Source organism: Myotis daubentonii, chromosome 6 (genome assembly GCF_963259705.1).
Source record: "Myotis daubentonii chromosome 6, mMyoDau2.1, whole genome shotgun sequence".
NCBI classification, from domain to species: domain Eukaryota; kingdom Metazoa; phylum Chordata; class Mammalia; order Chiroptera; family Vespertilionidae; genus Myotis; species Myotis daubentonii.
In genome coordinates, this window is record NC_081845.1 from 32,316,569 (window position 1) to 32,336,011 (window position 19,443).

The 19,443-nt window shown below is 36.7% G+C and overlaps 1 protein-coding gene across 12 annotated transcripts in view; it reads left to right on the plus strand.

Moving 5' to 3' along the window:
• STXBP5 (syntaxin binding protein 5) overlaps nt 1-19,443 on the plus strand; it is a 165,554-nt gene that overhangs the window by 55,842 nt on the left and 90,269 nt on the right. For all 12 annotated transcript variants that reach the window (XM_059700628.1, XM_059700630.1, XM_059700623.1 and 9 more), the window contains 2 exons: nt 5,571-5,694; nt 18,206-18,284. In XM_059700628.1, the coding sequence (XP_059556611.1) occupies nt 5,571-5,694; nt 18,206-18,284 (203 nt within the window). The remainder of the gene's footprint in view (nt 1-5,570; nt 5,695-18,205; nt 18,285-19,443) is intronic.

Sequence of the window (19,443 nt, forward strand, 5' to 3'; positions counted from 1 at the left end):
AGTAGAGAGTTCTTTTTTTTTTTTTAAATATTATGAAGGATAAAAAACTGAGGTTCTTAATATATTAACTGCTTCATGAGCGTTTTTATAGTTAAGATTTTGTTTTTTTGTTAGTACATATTTTAAAGAACTTTTGGAATTTTATATACTGCTCCTTTGTGGCTTATTCCAATAGCTATATCATCTTACCTCCTTCTCTCCATTTTTTGCCCTCTACCCTGAATTCATCTTTTCCAACAACTTTTGAACATCTCTCATTTATTTGCTCTTCTCCTTTCTATTTATTCTGCCCTTGAGCTCTTTCCTTACCCATTTCTCTTAATCATTTCTATCTCTAGTTTTCTATGTTATTTTTTAAAAATCAAGTTACCTGTTTAGAATCTCCTGGAAATTTTATATTCTCTTGGAGAAAAGAAAAAAAAAAGCCAACTTACACACAAAATTTTTCAACCCCACGTAATCCTTTTTACTTTATATCTCATATCTTCTCCAATGAATTATTCAGATTTGCTCCAAATTAATCTTTTAATTCTGAGCATGTGACAGATTTGGTTAATGAGATTTGTTATTTCTATTTTGTTAACACAAATTACTACTTCATTTTCCTAAGAACACTAATGAAAAGGTATAATTGTATGATTTATACATATACTAGGGCGCGATGCACGAATTCATGCACGGGTGGGGTCTGGCCGCCTGCCCCGAATGGGGGCCGATTGGGGCTGGGCCAGCACGGGGGAGGGGATGCAGGAGGTTGGCCAACCGGCCAGCCCCAGATCGGGTGGGAAAGCTGATTGGGGCCAGGCCGGCCAGGGGGAGGGGCCATGGGAGGTTGGCCGGCCCTGCCCTTGATCGGGGTTGTAGGAGTTGATCAAGGGCTGGGCCGGCCTCGGGGAGGGGCTGCGGAAGGTTGGGGGGTGATCGGGCTGCTTGGCCACCGCAATGCGAGTCATAGCGACCGGTCCAGTTGCTTAACTTATATATATATATAGATAATTTATGTGGCATTTATTATACACATAAACATACATACATACATAAAATGCTATATATATACTACATAAGAATATATAATAACCCCTGGACAGTGTTGCTAAATGGTTAGAGTGTCAATTCCCAGACCAAAGGGTTGAGGGCTTGATTCCAGGTCAAGGGCATGTACCTGGGTTGCAGATTTGATCCCCAGTCCCAGTAAGGGGCCCATGCAGGAGGCAGCCAATTGATGTGTCTCTCTCACATCAATGTCTCTCTCTTTCTCTTTCTCTCTCTCTCTCTCTCTCTCTCTCTCTCTCTCTCTCTCTCTCTTCTCCTCCTCTTTCCAGCCCTCCCTCCCTCTCCTCTCTCTCTTCTAAAAAAATCAATGGAAAAAATATCCTGGATTGAGGATTAGCAAAAATTAAAATAATTTAAAAGATGCCTAGCTGGTTGCTCAGTGGATAGAGTGTTGGCCTGCAGACCCAAGGGTCCCAGGTTCAATTCTGGTCAAGTACATGCACCTCACTTGTAGGCTCCTGCCCGGCCCCGGGCCCTGGTCAGGGCATGTGCAGGAGGCAACCAGTTGTTGTGTTTCTCTCACATGGATATTTTTCTCTCTGTCTTTCCCTGTCTCTTCCACTCTCTCTCTAAAAATCAATGGAAAAATATCCTCAAGTGAGGATTAAAAAAAAATTAAACTAATCATCTCTAATAATAGACAAACATGGTAATTAACCATACCTCCGACACGCTTCCCATTGGCTAATCAGGGCAATATGCAAATTAACTGCCAACCAAGATGGCGGCCGGCAGCCAGGAAGCTGAAGCGAACAGGAGGCTTGCTTGCTCCAGTGATGGAGGAAGCCAAGGTTCCCCGCCTGCCGCTGCCGGCCTCTGAGCTGCACTCTAAGAAACAATGTTGCAATTATAGAAGCTAAACAATCCCCAGAAACCTGCTTTCAGCCAGCCGGGCCTCAGAGCTGGAGTTGCAACAGTGTTTCAATTATAGAAGGTAAATAAACCTCAGATACCTGCTTTCAGAAGCTGAGGCCTCAAGCTGGAGCCGGCCTCAGAGCTAAAGCCGGCTCTCAGCTCCAGTGACAGCCATAGAAGGTAAATAAATCCAAGAATAAAAAAAGAGAAAGAACAAAAGGAGAGGTTGGGAGCTTCAGTCGCCCGCCAGCCTGAAAACGGCCCTCAGCCCCTCACCCAGACTGGCTAGGCACCCCAGTGGGGACTCCCATCCTGAAGGGGGTGTGACCAGCTGCAAACAGCCATCATCCTCTCATCCAGGCTGGCCAGGCACCCAAGCGGGACCCCTGCCCTGATCTGGGACACCCTTCAGGGCAAACCAGCTGGCCCCCACCTGTGCACCAGGCCTCTATCCTATATAGTAAAAGGGTAATATGCAAACTGACCCTAACAGCAGAAGGACTGGGAATGACTGGTCACTATGACACACACTGACCACCAGGGGCAGGAGCTGCCCTCCGTGGTAAGGGCGCTCTCACATGGGAGGAGCTCTGCTCAGCCACAAGCCAGGCTGATGGCTGCCAGTACAGCGGTGGTGGTGGGAGCCTCTCCTGCCTCCTCAGCAGCGCTAAGGATGTCCGACTGCAGTTTAGGCCTGCTCCCCGCTGGCAAGTGGACATCCCCTGAGGGCTGCCGGGCTGCCAGAGGGATGTCTGATTGCCATCTTAGGCCCAATCCCCCGGGAGAGCAGGCCTAAGCCAACAGGTGGTCATTCCCCAAGGGGTCCCAGACTGCGAGAGGGCACAGGCCAGGCTAAGGGACTCCCCCTTCCCCCGAGTGCACAAATTTTTGTGAACCGGGCCTCTAGTATATAATAAAAACTTACACATATACTTATGTACATACATATGTAACATGTAGTATTATATCTAATGACACTAGAGCGAGAGTATTAGAAACAATGAGCTCATGTATAAGTTGGATTTGTATTTAGAAAACTGCGGAAATAATAGAAAAACTTGTTCTTGTTTATTGCATATAAAGTTCATTATGTTTTTTTCTTTAGTGGAGTATTTTCTATAATATTTTTCTCATTGTTATCCAGAATAATTGGGAACCACTTGTCCCTGCAATTAGTATTTATTTTGGAATGTTTAATAATTTACTGTCTTAATAAATAAAAAGTACTTTTAAATAAAGATGTATTTTGTTTTCTTTGGCAAGTTAAAAGTATTAGTTTTCCATCTATTTATATAAAAGCCTAAGCGACCGTTATGACAGAACGACCAGAATGACCAGTCACTATGACACTCACTGACCACCAGGGGGAAGATGCTCAACACAGGAGCTGCCCAGGCCTGCAAGTCCCGATTGCCGATGGGGCCTGCTGGCCAACCTTCCAGTCCCTTCCCCCGGCTGAGCTCCTGGGCTGGGACGGGGAACTGGGAGTGGGTGGCGGCGGACATGGCCCCTTTCCCAGGGTGGCCAATGGTCACATCCCTCCTCGGGGCCAGTGGCCAACCTCCCAGGTCCCTCCCACCGTCCCTCCCCTAGGTGGCAGGCGACAATCGGCCCGCAGCCCTCCTGCCCAGCTACAGTGGTGACGGTTGGCCCCTCTCCCAGCCAGCAGGTCCCAATCACCTGATCGGGCCTGCCAGCCAACCTCCTGGGCCCCGGGCTGGGACGGAGAACCAGAGGTGGGTGGCAGCAACGTAGGCAGCGAGGGAAGGAGGAGATGGAGAGGCGGGGAACCACACAGTGGCGAGTAAAGGAGGAGGCAGTAAGCGAGGAACTGCGCAGTGGCAGTGTGTAGGGCAGCGAGGGAAGAAGGAGGCCGGGAGGCAGGGAACCTGATTGGCCACGACTGCCGGCCAGGCCTAAGGACCCCACCCATGCATGAATTTGGTGCATAGGGCCTCTATACATAATATGTTTATGAAAATGTACATATTAACATATTAGAGGCCCATTGCACAAAATTAGTGCGCTTGGGGTGGGGGTCCCTCAGCCCAGCCTGTGCCTTCTCGCAGTCTGGTAGCCCTCAGGGGATGTCCAACTGACGGCTTAGGCCTTCTCCCCGTGAGCCTGGCTTCTGGCTGAGCAGTGCTCCCCTTGTGGCGGCCTGACCACCATGGGGCAGCTCCTGCATTGAGCGCCTGACCCCTGGTGGTCTGTGCACATCATACTGACCGGTTGTTCCGCTGTTCGGTCAATTTACATATTAGCCTTTTATTATATGGGATATACATAATTAGAATTTTTAAAATTTATTGGTTGCAGACATCACTGTAGATCTATCTTGTATTTCCCTTATCACTTTAAAAAATAAATTTAAATAGCTTTGTGAATAGCTTCTTACCACTACTCATATGTTACAGTAATGATTTATTTTTAAGAGATTGCTTATCTTAAGATTTGGTTTGTGGAATTTCATATGTATTTTGGAATAAATTTATCACTGTTGTAAGTTTTATTTAGAATTTTTTAGAGATACTTTACTTTTAAAGAAATATATTTTTATTGATTTCAGAGAGAAAGGGAGAGACATCAATGATGAGAGAGAATCACTGATTGGCTGCCTCCTGCACACCCCCTACTGGGGATCGAGCCCGCAGCCCGGGCATGTGCCCTTGACTGGAATTGAACCCAGGACCTCTCAGTCCGCAGGCCAGCACTCTATCCACTGAGCCAAACCAGCTAGGGCTAGTAGGGAAGCTTTTAAAGTCAATTGAATATTAAGAACAGTAGTGTATCAACTTGAGCTGAACAGAAGTAATTTAAAGAACCTAGAAGAGTGATAAAAATATTTTTTACAGGCAAAAAATTAAATAATATTAGGACATAAAAATGGAAGGGAAACATATTTGGTTATATAAAAATATTGTAAAGATAATTTTTAAGTGCCTTAAAGTTATAAAAATAAATTTCTAGTCAAAAGAGGGTCTCTGCAGATTTTAAAAATTGCTTCAGTACTTACTGTGAGAAATGAATAACATGTTTAAAAGGTCAACTTGAGGCATTTTTAATTGATCTTAATTATAAAACCTAGTAATTTATTTTCTTAGAAATTTAGTTAATTTAAAAAATTTGTTCTATGTCAGTGCAACTAGTTATTCCATGAAATATTGGTTGTGATTACTTACTTGGTCATTTGTTTAGGTATAGTTTATTCTAAGAAAGTATAAAAATACATTTTGTTTTTCTGAACTTAAAATTTTATTTATATATATATATATATATAACTATTATAGCTTCCTTATGCTGGTTTAGGGAGTAAATAAAGTAAAAACAGTCAAAATAGTGTCAATACTAAATTCTCATTTGTATTGCTAGAAAATTAAATTACTATGGGAATGTAAAGTTAACATATTGTCTTCAGTTTTAGAAATATATAAAAAAAATTTTTGTTCTATATTTGCTTTATTTTTTTTAATTTTTATTGTTGAAAGTATTACATATATAATCCCTCATTGATCCCCATTGACTAAGTTCTTTATCTCTTCCCACCCACCCAACTCCGCCTTCCCTCTGAGATTTGAAAATTAATTGCAATACCAATTATGAGTAGCCTGATGTTTAAATTTTTGTTTTTAAAAATGGAATTGTGCACCCCTTTTCTATAGGCTATCCACTCTGTGGCTTGGCATCATGAAGGAAAACAATTTATTTGCAGTCATTCCGATGGCACCTTGACTATATGGAATGTGAGGTCCCCTACTAAACCTGTACAGACAATCACTCCACATGGTAAGAATGTATCACTTTAAACACTACCTAAATTGTGATGGACAATAAACTGTTTTTGTGTATGCATTTGGTTTGTTTTTCTGTTTCTTTATGAGGAAAAGGATGGGTTTAATTTGGCTGGAATTACAAATAATTAAACATACAGAAAAATATATAGCAACCATGTAATAAAATCTCAAATTAACTATACTTATGGTTAAAATAGCTAATTTGAACTTTGAGAAAATGAATGTTAAATTATCTTTTGAATATTGTTTTAATAGTACTTCAAAAAGTAAATAATTTTGTGAGTCATATAGGGCTTACTTTAAGCTTTTGTCATGTTAAAGAAATCAATTTACAAGTTGTTAATGTATATATAACAATTCATTGAAATACTTGGAACTTTGCAGAAGGAATTTTATATATTAAAGTAGTGTAGAGGTACCCGAAGATTACCCCAGGTTTGATGATTCACTAGGAAAACTCACAGGACTCAGCAAAATCATGCAAAGCAAAATAAGTAAACAGAAGGCACATGGGGTGAAATCTGAAGGTCCAGTGGGGTCACATGTGACATGGTTTATTCCCCTAGCAAAGAGTTATCACAAGTCTGAAATGTTTTCTACCAGCGAGGCTCCAGCGTTCAGTTGCCCAGAGTTTTTATTGGAGTCAGTTCATAGGCACCTTCTACTTTAGCACATACCAAAATTATGGACTCCCACGAGGAAAGCAGGGATTCATCATAAACTACATTATTTGTACAGACCACTCAAGCACAGTGTGCCACTCTTCAGTCTGGGAAGTGGTTAAGAGCTGACTCAAAAGCTTGCTTAGTGATCAGATGCCAACAAGCCAACACATCTAGAGATAACCGAGTCAGGCCTACTATATTAACTCTTTTCTGCACAAGTAGTATTTACAAAACCTAAAAGTAGATTTTATTGCAGGTTTTGTTAAAAACTGAATTGAGTTTTGAGTAGAGCTCAGGAATTTGTATGTCTTTATTTTTCTGCATTCTTTAACCCCATCTTAAGAAATTCTTACCCATCAAATTCAGGGAAATCATATTAAAGAAACTGCTTTCTAAAAATGGTAGTATATTGAAAAATATATTTGTAGATATTGCCAATATTTAATTGCTTCCTTTAAAATAGGAGTACCTACTTTTTAAAAAATTGGTACATTCTGAAATATTACAATGTAGAAATTAAACAGTAAAATTTAAAACATTTTATCTAACTGTGGCAGAATGGGCTTTTAGACTTCTGCTTTCTGGTAAAAGTAACAATTCTTGAAGCTACATATTGTGATATACTTTACCACTGCTTTGTGTAGCAGGCATCTTTCTGGAAAAGCACATATTTTAAACTTGCTACAGATCTATTTGTACATGTGTCCAGAGGATAGCCTAAATGGTAATAGGTTCCATTTTTCCTTAATATATTTTCTTTCTTCCTTCTGTTAGTGCCTAGTCTCTAATCTTGGTAGTACTTCTGAAAATTCTCCATAAATCTTGTGCTCTCCCAAGCCCACTGGAACCTTGTTCTCCAAAAAAAACAACCCCAAAAGTAGGTGATTATTTTAGAAACCTGTCAGATCCAGAGGAAAATGGGACTAGTATTGAAAATGGTAAAAATAATTAATATTAGTTTTTCAGTTTGGTAAGAATAGTATAAACATTTTTTTTTGAACCATTTGAGAGGAAATTGTTAAATTACTGCCCATTCGTCCCCAAATATTCCAATATATATTTCTTACACTACTACATTTTCCTGTATCACCAAGGTTTGCCTTTTATCAAATGGATCTATATGTAAATTAGATTTAGTTGTCATGTTTCTTTGGTCTTCCTCAATCTGGAACGGTTTTGAGCCTTTTCTTGACTTTCATAATTGATAAATTTTAAATATTACATAGATAAGTTATTGTATAGAATATACTTCAATTTGTTGGTTGTTTTTTTTTTTTATGTTTCTTCATGATTGGATTCAAGTAGTACATTTTCAGTAGGACTATCCCAGAAGGATTGATGTGTTCTTTTTGTATCCTGTACCAGAGATTAAATACTGGATATATATTGCCCTTGATTTGATTTGATTTGATTTGATTTGTCCCTATTGGTGTGATCTCTTCATTAAGTTTCTGTCTGCTAGGTCTCTCCGTTACGACATTATTCTTTGTCCCTTTGAAATTAATAGTAAGTGTTTTTTATTTGTATTTATAATCAGTGAGTAGTCTGATTTAAAAGAGTACTTGAAGACTATAAACATACTGCTTCTCATCAAACTATCCTCTGATTTTAGCATCTGATATTTCTTGGCTGAATTATTACTGTGATGGTTGCCAGATGGTGATTTTTCTATTTAATCTTGATCCCATTTTATACTAAAAACTTATTTACTTGAAAGCTAACTTTTAGAAGTGGCATAAAGTTTCTACAGAGTTTGTAGTCTCTTTGCAAAAGAGGATCACAAGCTAAAATCATTTTTAAACAAACAAGACAAAGAATATTTGGTTTAATGTTTTTCAATATTAGAAAAAAAACAAAATGTAAGTAAAGAAAATTTTTTCTTTGACACGTGTCTAAAAGTATAGCAGTCTAAAAATGTAGGTGATCAGAAGTATTCTTTATTTATAAAATATGAATTATTTCTAACAGTTAGTAATGTTTACTGGTAGTGGTAGGTAATCTACCAAAGTTAAATTGTGTTGATGGCTGAGTTTAGTGGCAAAACTAAGTGCATTTGTATACATTAAAGTAAAAAAAAAATTTTATATCATAAGGTATCACATATTATATGTATACCATATTTGTTGTGTATAATTTTCAGTATACTAAATATCTGATTTGATGGATCAAAACTTAGGTTTTTTTCTCATAATTATTCCTAAATTTAGGGGTTTTCCTTAGTAATTAAAGTGTTGTGGTCTCTTGCTCTTATTATCTAGCAAATAGTTATGGTAAGTTACTTTAAATGTACTAGACTTTTAAAATTTTGTCCAATTTGGGTTTTTTCATGTTTAAACCCATTCAGTGATTATCTTATTCTTATAAAACATTGATAAGCGTTACCTTGATAGCCAGTAACTGATTGTACTTTATGACTACTACCAGTATGATATTCAGTGTTTAGATTACCTTATGATGTTCTGAAGACTCTGCTTAGAAGACATAATGTTACACCAGCCTGACATGGAGTTTTGAAGCCAGTAGACTTGTGGTCAAGCCCTGATTCCATAGTTTCTGATTCTGTGACTTTGCGAATTCAGTTAACATTTCTGAATCTCAGCATTCTCATCTATACATAGAGATAATAATTGAAATGAAAGTACCTTGAAATTATGATGTGCTATACACATGTGATTATAGTAAATATAAATCTGGATATGGTATTTACTTAGTAAGGTTGGACCGTAAGTTAGATTAGGGTAGTATTCCCCAAAATATATTTCACTATTACTAATATTAAATTTATTATTTATATTAATTTATATATTCATTTTATTTTATGTGGCTTTTCCCAAACGTATTTGACTTTAGTATCTTTTATTCATAGAACATGTTTTGGTTTTCTCATGTTCTATGAAATACACTTTGATAAATGATGGCCTAGTACTGGAACTATAATTGAATTAGGAAACCGTTCTCCAGATTTGCTAGTTATAGTCAGTCTTTAGCCTTGAATGACAACCATCATTGCTAACGTTGTTTGATAGTTGACTCATTCTGAGGGACATAGTTATTTAGATAGTGATAAAATAGCCAGCAAAGGAGAGTAATTTGAATTCATTTAAGAATTTTCTGATAATAATGTAGGGTAATTTTACTATATGTATCAAGATGGCTTATAGTAATATTTTTGAAGTTGTCAATTTTTATGTCTGAAATTACTCAACATGTGATATTTTATTAAAACAGACAAAAAAGTGATAATTCCCTTGAATCCAGTTTTTATGAGTATCAGGATATTTCCCTGGCAATCATACAACCTAGAATGTAATTCTAGTTTTGCTTTATGTGAAAAACCTTGTGGAGATCATTACTGATCGCTGGGATTTAATTTCATGATATGTAAAATGGCAGGATTAAATGAGATATAAAGTTTTGTGCATATATGGAAATTAAGCCAGATTTGGGTCCATCTATTGACCCTGCAAAGTCATTTCATCTTGGTGGTTTGTAAATCTGTATTTGCGTATTGGGAGTCGAGGGAATGAGCTCTCCCTTTTGGCCTGTTTCTCTCCTATGACAGATGGGCTTTCATTGTTTAAGAGGGAAGAAATTTGATAGTCATGGCTCACATGCAGTCATCCTGGTCAAGTGGTTTGCTGGCTGAAGGCCCCACAGCATCTGCTCTGTAACCGTGTGTGTGTGTGTGTGTGTGTGTGTGTGTGTGTGTGTGTGTGTGTGTGTGTGTGTGTGTTTGAATGTGTTTGAGAAAGGGTGGGGGGGGAGGTATATATTGCAGGGCTGGGCCCAGAGAATATCCCCTGTAATCTTGTGTGTGTGCATGTATACATGATGTGTTGCAGAGTAGATTTTCTGTGATTATCTTTACCAGAATCAGAAAGGAAATGGAGATGCCAGCGGTTCTCAACCTGTGGGTCGCGACCCCTTTGGCGGTCGAACGACCCTTTCACAGGGGTCACCTAAGACCATCCTGCATATCAGATATTTACATTATGATTCATAACAGTAGCAACATTACAGTAATGAAGTAGCAACGAAAATAATTTTATGGTTGGGTCACATCATGTGGAACTGTATTTAAAGGGCCAGAAGGTTGAGAATCACTGTGCTAGACAGTCAAAACTAGTAGGTGTCCATTTTAGGTAATGACATTTTAAAATTTAGTTCCTGGAGCTTATTCATCAGTACAGTCAATAAACATACAAAGGAATAAGCTGTGATTGGGGAACTTTTCTATTAAGGGTTGCTGAAGGAAAAATAAAATCAAATTTTATTTTAAAATAAACATTTTAATATTTTAAGGATGTGACATACAAATAATTCTATTAATCTCTTAAGATTACCTAAAGCATCAAAATGCAATAAATAATAAAACCAACCGGGTCAGTGTAGATCAGCGGCTCAGCAGTCAAACATCACCCATGAATCAAGAGGTTGCAGATTTGATTCCCTATCAGGACACATGCCCGGGTTGCAGGCTCGATCCCAGTAAGAGGCATGCAGGAGGCAGCCAATCAATGTTTCTCTCTCTCTGTCTCACCCTTCCTCTCTCTCTCTAATCACTAAAAACATTTTAAAAACAACACAAAACACAAAAAAACTTTAGTTCCTTGTATATTTCATTGCAAAGTTTACCCCAGTTTATATATTTGAAAGCACTCACCAAACTCCACAGAGCAATCTCAAAGTAAGGCTTTTATTTAAAGTCAAAGGATGTGGTGCAGTGGGACAAATAAGGCAGGCAAGACTTCTGACAGATGCCCATATGCAAGTCATATGTGCACATATTGGTTGTGCTGAGTCTCCTAGCTCCAGTCACAAAGATCTGACTTCTAGGAAAGCAAAGAGAAACTCTTAAGGAAGCCCTTTAAATAATAAAGCCATTCTTGCCAAACCAGTTAAACCAATTGCCAATCTTCAGTAAAGCAATTACACTTGGTCACAAGGGAAGTTTGGGGAGTTTTGGACCTTAAACAAGCACATCATAAATCCCACTGCCTTTAGCCAAGAGTCAAAAACCAGATATGTACCCTGGCCGGTGTGGCCCAGTGCTTAGAGCGTCAGTCTGTACACTGAAGGTCATGGGTTCAATTCCGGTCAAAGGGCACATACCTGGGTTGCAGGTTCCATCCCAGGCCTGGTCAGAGCGCCTACATGAAGCAACCAATTTATGTGTCTCTCTCACATCCCTGTTTCTCTCTTTCTCCCCCTTTTTCCCTCTCTTCCACTCTCTCTTAAAAAAAAAAATGCAAAAAATAACCTCAGGTGATGATAAACAAAACAAACAAAAAGGCAACCAGTTATGTATGTGTATCTAATCCAACTGTACATCAATTCTGTCATTACATGAATTAAGGAAAGAATATCCTCCCCATTTCAGACTAGTGTTAGTAACTGTCATTCTCCAGTTTGAGTCATTTTTTTTTCTTAGAACATCGCTGTTCAATAGAAATATATTGTGAGCTGTATGTATAATTTTTAAATTTACTAGTAATCATACTAATAGTAAAAACAAACAGGTTTTTCAGTTTAGACCCTCCCTTTGACCTTTCCTCCCTAGAGATAATATGTAGGCTCAGCTGTATTTCAGCTTCAGGCCCAGAAAAGCAGCAAAATCTCAGGTCCAGCTGCATTGGATAATAACCCCTGCCCTGGTGCCAACCAACCAATCAATCAGTGGAGACCCTGGACCCTTAAAGGACACATCTGGAAAGCTTCTGAATATTCTATTGAGCTCTCCCTCTGGGACCTTTCCTAAAATCTCCACCCTTGAAACTCACTGCACTCTCCCTCCTCCTCACTATTTCCTCATCCCCTCCAGGCACATCACCTTTACCTTCCTCACTTCTAAGCTCCAAGAGCCCTTCCTTTGCCTCTATAACTTGTTTCCTAAACCAATTTCTTCTATGAATTACTTCTTCTACCTCTGTGATTTTCTAAATGTCCTCTTACAAAAAAAAAGGTAAAATTAATTGTATTTATTTTTAAATGTGTTTATTGATTTGAGAGAGAGAGAGAGAGAGAGAGAGAGAGAGAGAGAGAGAGAAACATTGATGAGGAACATCAATTGGCTGCCTCCTGCCCCCACGTCCCCTGCCCACTGGGGATTGAGCCCGGGTATATGCCGTGTACAGAATCAAACCGGCGACCTCTTGGTGCATGGCATGATGCTCAATCCACTGAGCAACACAGGCTGGACAGAATTAATTTTAATAATAAAATTATTATTTAACCCAAAATATGCAAAATATTATAATTTCAACATGTAATCAACATACAAAACTGAAATATTTTACCTTTTTTGTGTACTCTTTGAAATCCAGTGTGTATTTTATACTTATAACACATCTTAACTTAGACTACATTTCAGTCTCAGTAGTTATGTGTGAGTGGTGGACATCAGCTGTAGCCCGAGAGCATAATTGCTGCACACAACTGTATCAGTTAGAAAATGTGCTCTGCATTCTACATGAAAAATTAAAAACTTAGGAAGCATTCATTTTTAATACATCTTCATTCATTCATTTAGTAGACATTTATTGATCACTTGCTCTGTACCAGAGATTAAATACTGGGTATATATTGCCCTTGAAGAACTCATAGACCAGTGAATAAAAATGATCTATAAAACTGATAACTATTACATTATAATAAATGCTGAAAAAAGCATGCGTAATATGATGTGGAAACAGAAGTAGTAAGTAAGTTTTTGGATAAAGCATATGTAGGAAGATTTCACAAATTCAGATTATATGAGTTTGATCATAAAGGATGAGTGGGTGTTATAAAAAAAGAACATAAATGGTCATTTTAGTTGGGCGGTACAAAGACATAATAAAAAACACAGTGTTCTTGGAAATTGCGAATAGTTTAATATGACCAGAGTTTAAACTTCCTTTGGGAAAGTAGCAGGAAACACAGAGAGAGAGACATATCAAGACATGAATATATGTCATAATATGCTAAAGAGTTTGGCTTTCATGATGGTGACCTGGTAAATGATTTTACCATGACAAATGTGACATTTACATTTTGGAAATATTACTTGAGCTAAGGGCAGAAGTGGGAGGCCAATTAGGGAACCATTGCATTAGTAAATAATAAATAATGAAGAGTTCATTTGTGACAGCAAATAGGAAGAACTGGACATACCTGAATAAAATTTTGGGATTAGAATCAACAGGACTTGGACCAGTTATTCATTGTGGCTGAGTGGCTTATGGGAGTGGGAAGCAGGGCATAGTAAGAGACAAGAAGAAATCGTATGTGATGTTGAGGTTTATGTGGTTTATCCAGTGAAGTTTTATAATTAACTAGATATTTTTAACAATTTACCAAGGTAATTCACAGGCAGTTGAAAGAACAAGCACAGATTTTTGCTACTCAGGTGGCATAGCAAGTAAGAAGTAAAATGACACCTAGTGGTGAAATCTGGTGATCTTGTAAGCATCCTTTAATTGACATAGGCTTTATAAAATACTAGAGGCCCAATGCACGAAATTTGTTCAAAAGTAGGCCTTCCTTCCCCCGGCTGCCAGCGCCGGCTTCCCTCCTGCACCTGGGACCCGGGCTTCCCTCGTAGCCCCAGCTTCATTCGGAAAGTCATCAGGAAGGACGTCTGGTCTAATTAGCATATTATGCTTTTATTATTATAGATTAGCTAGTGCCTTATTACTTGATTTGACTTAGAAAATGGTTAATCTTGGATTACTGATAAATAAATTAACCCTTCTGAAACATAAGCAATAATTGGTGAAATACCAATTGAATTGGGGGCGGGTGGGGGTGGAAACACAGTATGCACATCAAAAGGACTAACTATAAAGCAGGATTAATGAAGATCACTATAAAAACTGTAACATTTTTGATTTACAGAGATAATGAAACTATGCTGTTAGTATTCTAGCAGGGGATGGGAAAAAGTTTACTTATAAAGAAATAAAAATTAGACTGCTTTAAACTTTATTATAAGTTTATTATAAGAGCAATGTCAAAAGACTATTAAGCAAACAAAAGGTTAAGAATTTTGTACCTAGCCAAGTTTTATGCAAGATATATAAGCTCAGACTTGAAAAGGTTTCAGCAAATAAAACACTCAATATCCTTCTTTAAAAATTGTTCTAGCCACTGAAAGATTACCAGCGAATATTGAAATAAGTTAAATTGAGTTATGTCTGAATCATTGTTTTATTAAAAGTATGTTATAGTAATTTTTGAAAGCATATGTAAAATTTGCATCTGTAATTCCAAATGATATCAGTCTGACACTCCCATTAGAGCTTTGGGTGGTAGAAGATAAAAGTGATGCTGGCCTTCTTCAGAGCAAACATTTAAATGCTTTACTGGAAGGTCCTATGTTTCTCAACAGATTGAAATAGAGGTTGATGTTCTTACATTTCTTATACAGCACAAGGGACTTCTTTTCATATTTAAACCTCCTTTTTGCCTTCATACCTTTCTTTTTTCCTCAATTCCCTCTTCCACCTCAACAATCTAGTCTTCTCTCCCAGCAGTCCTTTTCAGTCCCTTAGTCTAGTGTTCTACTTAACCTCCATCACTATTCACTTCTTGGTTCTTAGTCTGGTGTTCTACTTACCTCCATCACTATTCACTTCTTGGTTCTTATATGTTGGGGTACCAGAGGTTTAAGATTCCACTGCACCATCATTTATATGTAACGAAGAAGTGATCCCCTAGGATCTTAAGGCAAGATTAGATGCTCCAATACCAGTTGGCATGCACGTGTTTATAAAAATTTCATGTAATAAAGGTGACATTTTATATTAATGGGGAAAGCTATAATGCTACACTTTAGATATGTACACTTTAGTCTCTGGCAGTTATAGCTCAAAATATTATATTTGCACTGAGATGACTGATAATGTATTAATTAAACAGAGGAAAAGTTACTTCCCTATACCAAAACATATTTTGGAAATCAATAATTATATATAATAAATGAAATATAAAGCAATTACAAGAAATTGCAAAGAAAATGTATATGATTTTTATGTGGAGAAGGACTTCCTCAGCAAGAAACCAAAGATGGGAAAGATAAAAAGTCTGATAGGTTTTTCTAGACATGTAGACATGCATGCGTACCTCATACACAAATGGGATCATACCATACCAGTCCCTTCTCCCTCAACCTTTAACCACATTTGCAGCCCAATCCCTTTTCCTGCCCTAACAGCTAAGCTATGTTAAAAATTGTACAGGTGTTCTTCTAAACTATATATATTTCTAAAATCACACATATTAATAATTTATAAGCATGATTTTTTTTGTTATTGTTTTACAGAAAGTAGAATTATATTGGGATTCTTTTGCATCTTGTTTTTCTTAATCCACTGTACTTTAGGAATCTCTCCCATGTCATCTGGCATAACTCTTAATTTCTTCATTTTAATGGCAATTCCAAATTAATGGGCATTCACTTTGTTTTCAGTTCTTGATCCCTACTGATTATGCTGCCATTACTATCCTGTACACGTTTTATAAAAATTGTTCTCAGTTCCTAATCAGTGTTCTCAGACTGCTTTCAAAAAAAGGCTGTGCCCTCTATATTTCTACTAGCCATGAGTTTTTCTTCTCTAGGGTTCCTGACAGCAGTAGCTCCCATTTGATTTTGTAACTTCCTGTTTGCTCAAAGTCTCAAAGTTGTCCAGAGAGAGATTAGTGACAGGGACCTTGTCCTTCTCCTTTCCCAGGTTTTCCTGGGCATAAACAGAGCCTTGCACATGTATGCAGCCTTTATGATCCCCAGGAATATGTCTAGTTTTGGAGGATTTTCTTTTAAATTCCTACCCAGGCTCTTTCTTAATGTATTTCAACTGAAACCACAGCCGTAGGCAGCTGGATATTGCCAGCAGATTGCTGTTATTTCTGTGATGCCCTGCAGGTAGGGTATTTTGTCTCTCTGAGCTGATGTCTGTATCAAGTAAAATTGCACAGCACCTTGGGAGTATAGTTTTCCAAGCAGCTGCAAGTTGGGACAAAATGTTGATTGTGCTCCAGGGAAGCTGGTTTTATTGGATCTGCAAAAGAAAACAACAACAACAACAACAAAAAACGAGTCCTCTGTGTTTGCTGATACCTTTTCCTATCTTTACCTGGCCACCTAGCTAGGAGTGAATAGGCTGGGAATAGCATTCCATCAAAATGTTTCAGTCCTCCTTGTCTTTGAGGTGCAGTTGTTTTTTATTGAGTAGACAATGTTCTACTCGTTTTGTGGCTTTGGTTAATTTCCAGAGTTTTGAAGAATTTAACTTAGTTGTTTTGCTAGTATTTCAATTTCTGTGGGAAGCGAGATCACGGAGGTCTGTACTGTCATTCTGGAAGTTACTCTCATTTCCTTGTTTCCTTAGCTGTTCATAGGCATTGAGTCCACAATGTGAACTTCAAGGTCATTTTATTCAAATTCAAGAAAGGCTTTGGGGATCCTAATTACATTACATTTATGAATTAATTTTGGAAGAATTGATATTTTGGGATTTTAAGTTTTCTTAACTGGAAACATGACAAGACTGATAGATTTCATTATTTAAATGTGTACATTTAAAAATATTCAATTTCTTAAAACTGCTAAGAATTCAGTTACAAATGACACTAGTGAAAATATTAGCAATATATGATAGATACAATGTTAATGACCTTTGAGTATTAAATTTATTTTTAAATATGGAAATTACATACAAACATGGGTAAAAGATATAAGCTATTTTTAAAAGAAGAAATACAGATGACCAATAAGCCTAAGAATATTTAGGGATTAAAAATACAAATTAAAATGAGATACCCTTTTCACCTACCAAGTCAGAAAAAAATAATGTTTGGGTAATGTGTAGCAAAATACTACATTGCTGATGGAAGTGTAAATTGGTACAGTCTTTCTGGAATACAGTTCTACTCAGATGTCCCTTTTTTAGGAATTAATCCAAAGGGAAAGTTATTAATTATTCATTTATTAAATAGTTACTAAGCACCCACTGTATGCCAAACAATGTTTGTCACCAGGTGTATACATCAGCAGAAAGCACAGAAACCTTTGCCTTCATATAATTTATATTCTTGTTGGTGAGACAAACAAACAAATGAAATATAAAAGTTTATTAGAATAAGATAGGTACTATGGGAATGGGGAAACAGAGAAGAAAGATAAATGTTGAGGTAGGAGTGTGTGTTTGGGATCTAAGAAAAATATTGCTTAAAATGATTTATCTCTAAGAAATGGGCACAGATGTCATATTTTCTTTATATGTTTCTAAGTTGTTTCTATAATGAACTTGTAGAAATAGATAACAGAAATCAACAAATATATTTTTTAAATACTCAAAAATTTTGGACAGTATGAGTCCCTGACACATTTTAAAGCAGCCTTCTAGATATTACAACAGATGGATTTTATTTCAGGAGAATAAATATAAATGGATTTATTAGCATAGGGTTTAGCCTGTCACACTTGGGTAAAAATCTGATTTATATTTCTTTTCCTCAAATTTGGCTATCTTAAACTTGAATTCATTGAGCAAATTGAAATTTTATTTTTCTTTTCTGAAATTAAAAACATTGAGAAGACTATCAATTTCTCTTACCAGAATTATATTGCATAAATGTTGTTACAAAATTATTCATTTTATTTACTTTTTAGCACTGAATTTCAAGCAGTAAATTTACTTCGTTATTTAAAATATTTTGTATTAAATACTTAAACCAGAATCACTTTTTAATGTTTCATGATGGATTTCATTATATTTCACTTTCATTTTATAAGCTATTGATGTAAGAATTTAGAGTAACTTAGAATTTTAGAATTTAATACAGGAAAATATATTTTAGGAAAACAGTTAAAGGATGGGAAGAAGCCAGAACCATGCAAACCTATCCTCAAGGTGGAATTCAAAACGTCTAGATCTGGGTAAGATTTTATTTCATTGCCAATATTCATTGTATATAATTGCTCAAATAGCACTGAAGGCTAAAGACCTACTTTAGAATGGTCTATCTCTTAAATTTTACGCTTTCTTTATTTCACAAAATAACTAAAATTGGTAAATTTAGGATAAAATCCATTTTTGTGTTTCTCTGTCTTTAGCAGTTTTGCTTTATATCCTGGAAGGTATGAATTATTTTTCTTATCAAACGTCATACATTCTGTTAGATTAGTCTTCAGTTAACATAGAGTTTATTCAGTACTGAAAATTGCAAAATAGCAATGAAGAAAAAATGATTTAAAATTAATCTATTGATATTATATATATTAATTGTGAAATTTTATATGTATTCTTCAAAACTTAAATCTCATAAAAATATTTGTCATTTCCAAAAATAAGTACAGTTTAATATTAAAGGAAATTAGTTGAATTTGAAGACATTGATTGCCTCTATATATAAATTAAATATAAGAATTAAATGGTTTTTACACTTTATATCACATATATTTTTTGTTTGCACCAAATGTTATATTTTAAAATATAATTTAGGAAAAAAATTTAATTTATTTTTTTAATTCCACATTTCTTTACACTTTAAAGCAGTTCTTTTACTTATGTTCTAGTTTCCCAGAAAAAGCATGTGGTTTTACTTCTATAGCCATGTAAGAGAGTGAACTTATGTAGTATATATAGTCCAGCAGGTCTCAAATTTTCGTTCTTAGATTGATATTCGCCCCCCCCCCCCCCCCCGCCCCCGATCTTCTTTAGCCTTCCTCTGGAATCCATCAGATATACTGTGTTCTGACAATAGGTTGAATGTACTTTAAGAGAAGTAGCATTGGCTTAACCCTTTGCGGTTGTATTAAATTTGGACATGGGTGTCGTACTGGTCGGAATTAATTTCCATTGAAAGAGCAGTGATACATAACATGCAAGATTATGAAGGATAAACAAGATTTATTCTTTTTTGGAACTACGTCACTCCTAGTAGAATCACTACAAACGTTATCACTTTCTACCTTTCTACGTCAGAGTCAGTATTCAAGGTGCCAAAATAAAACTCTTCATCTTTACTTTCAGATTCGCAGTACACTTCTTTCGGTAACTTTCTTTTTGCCATTTTGGAGTATTATTTGAAATACC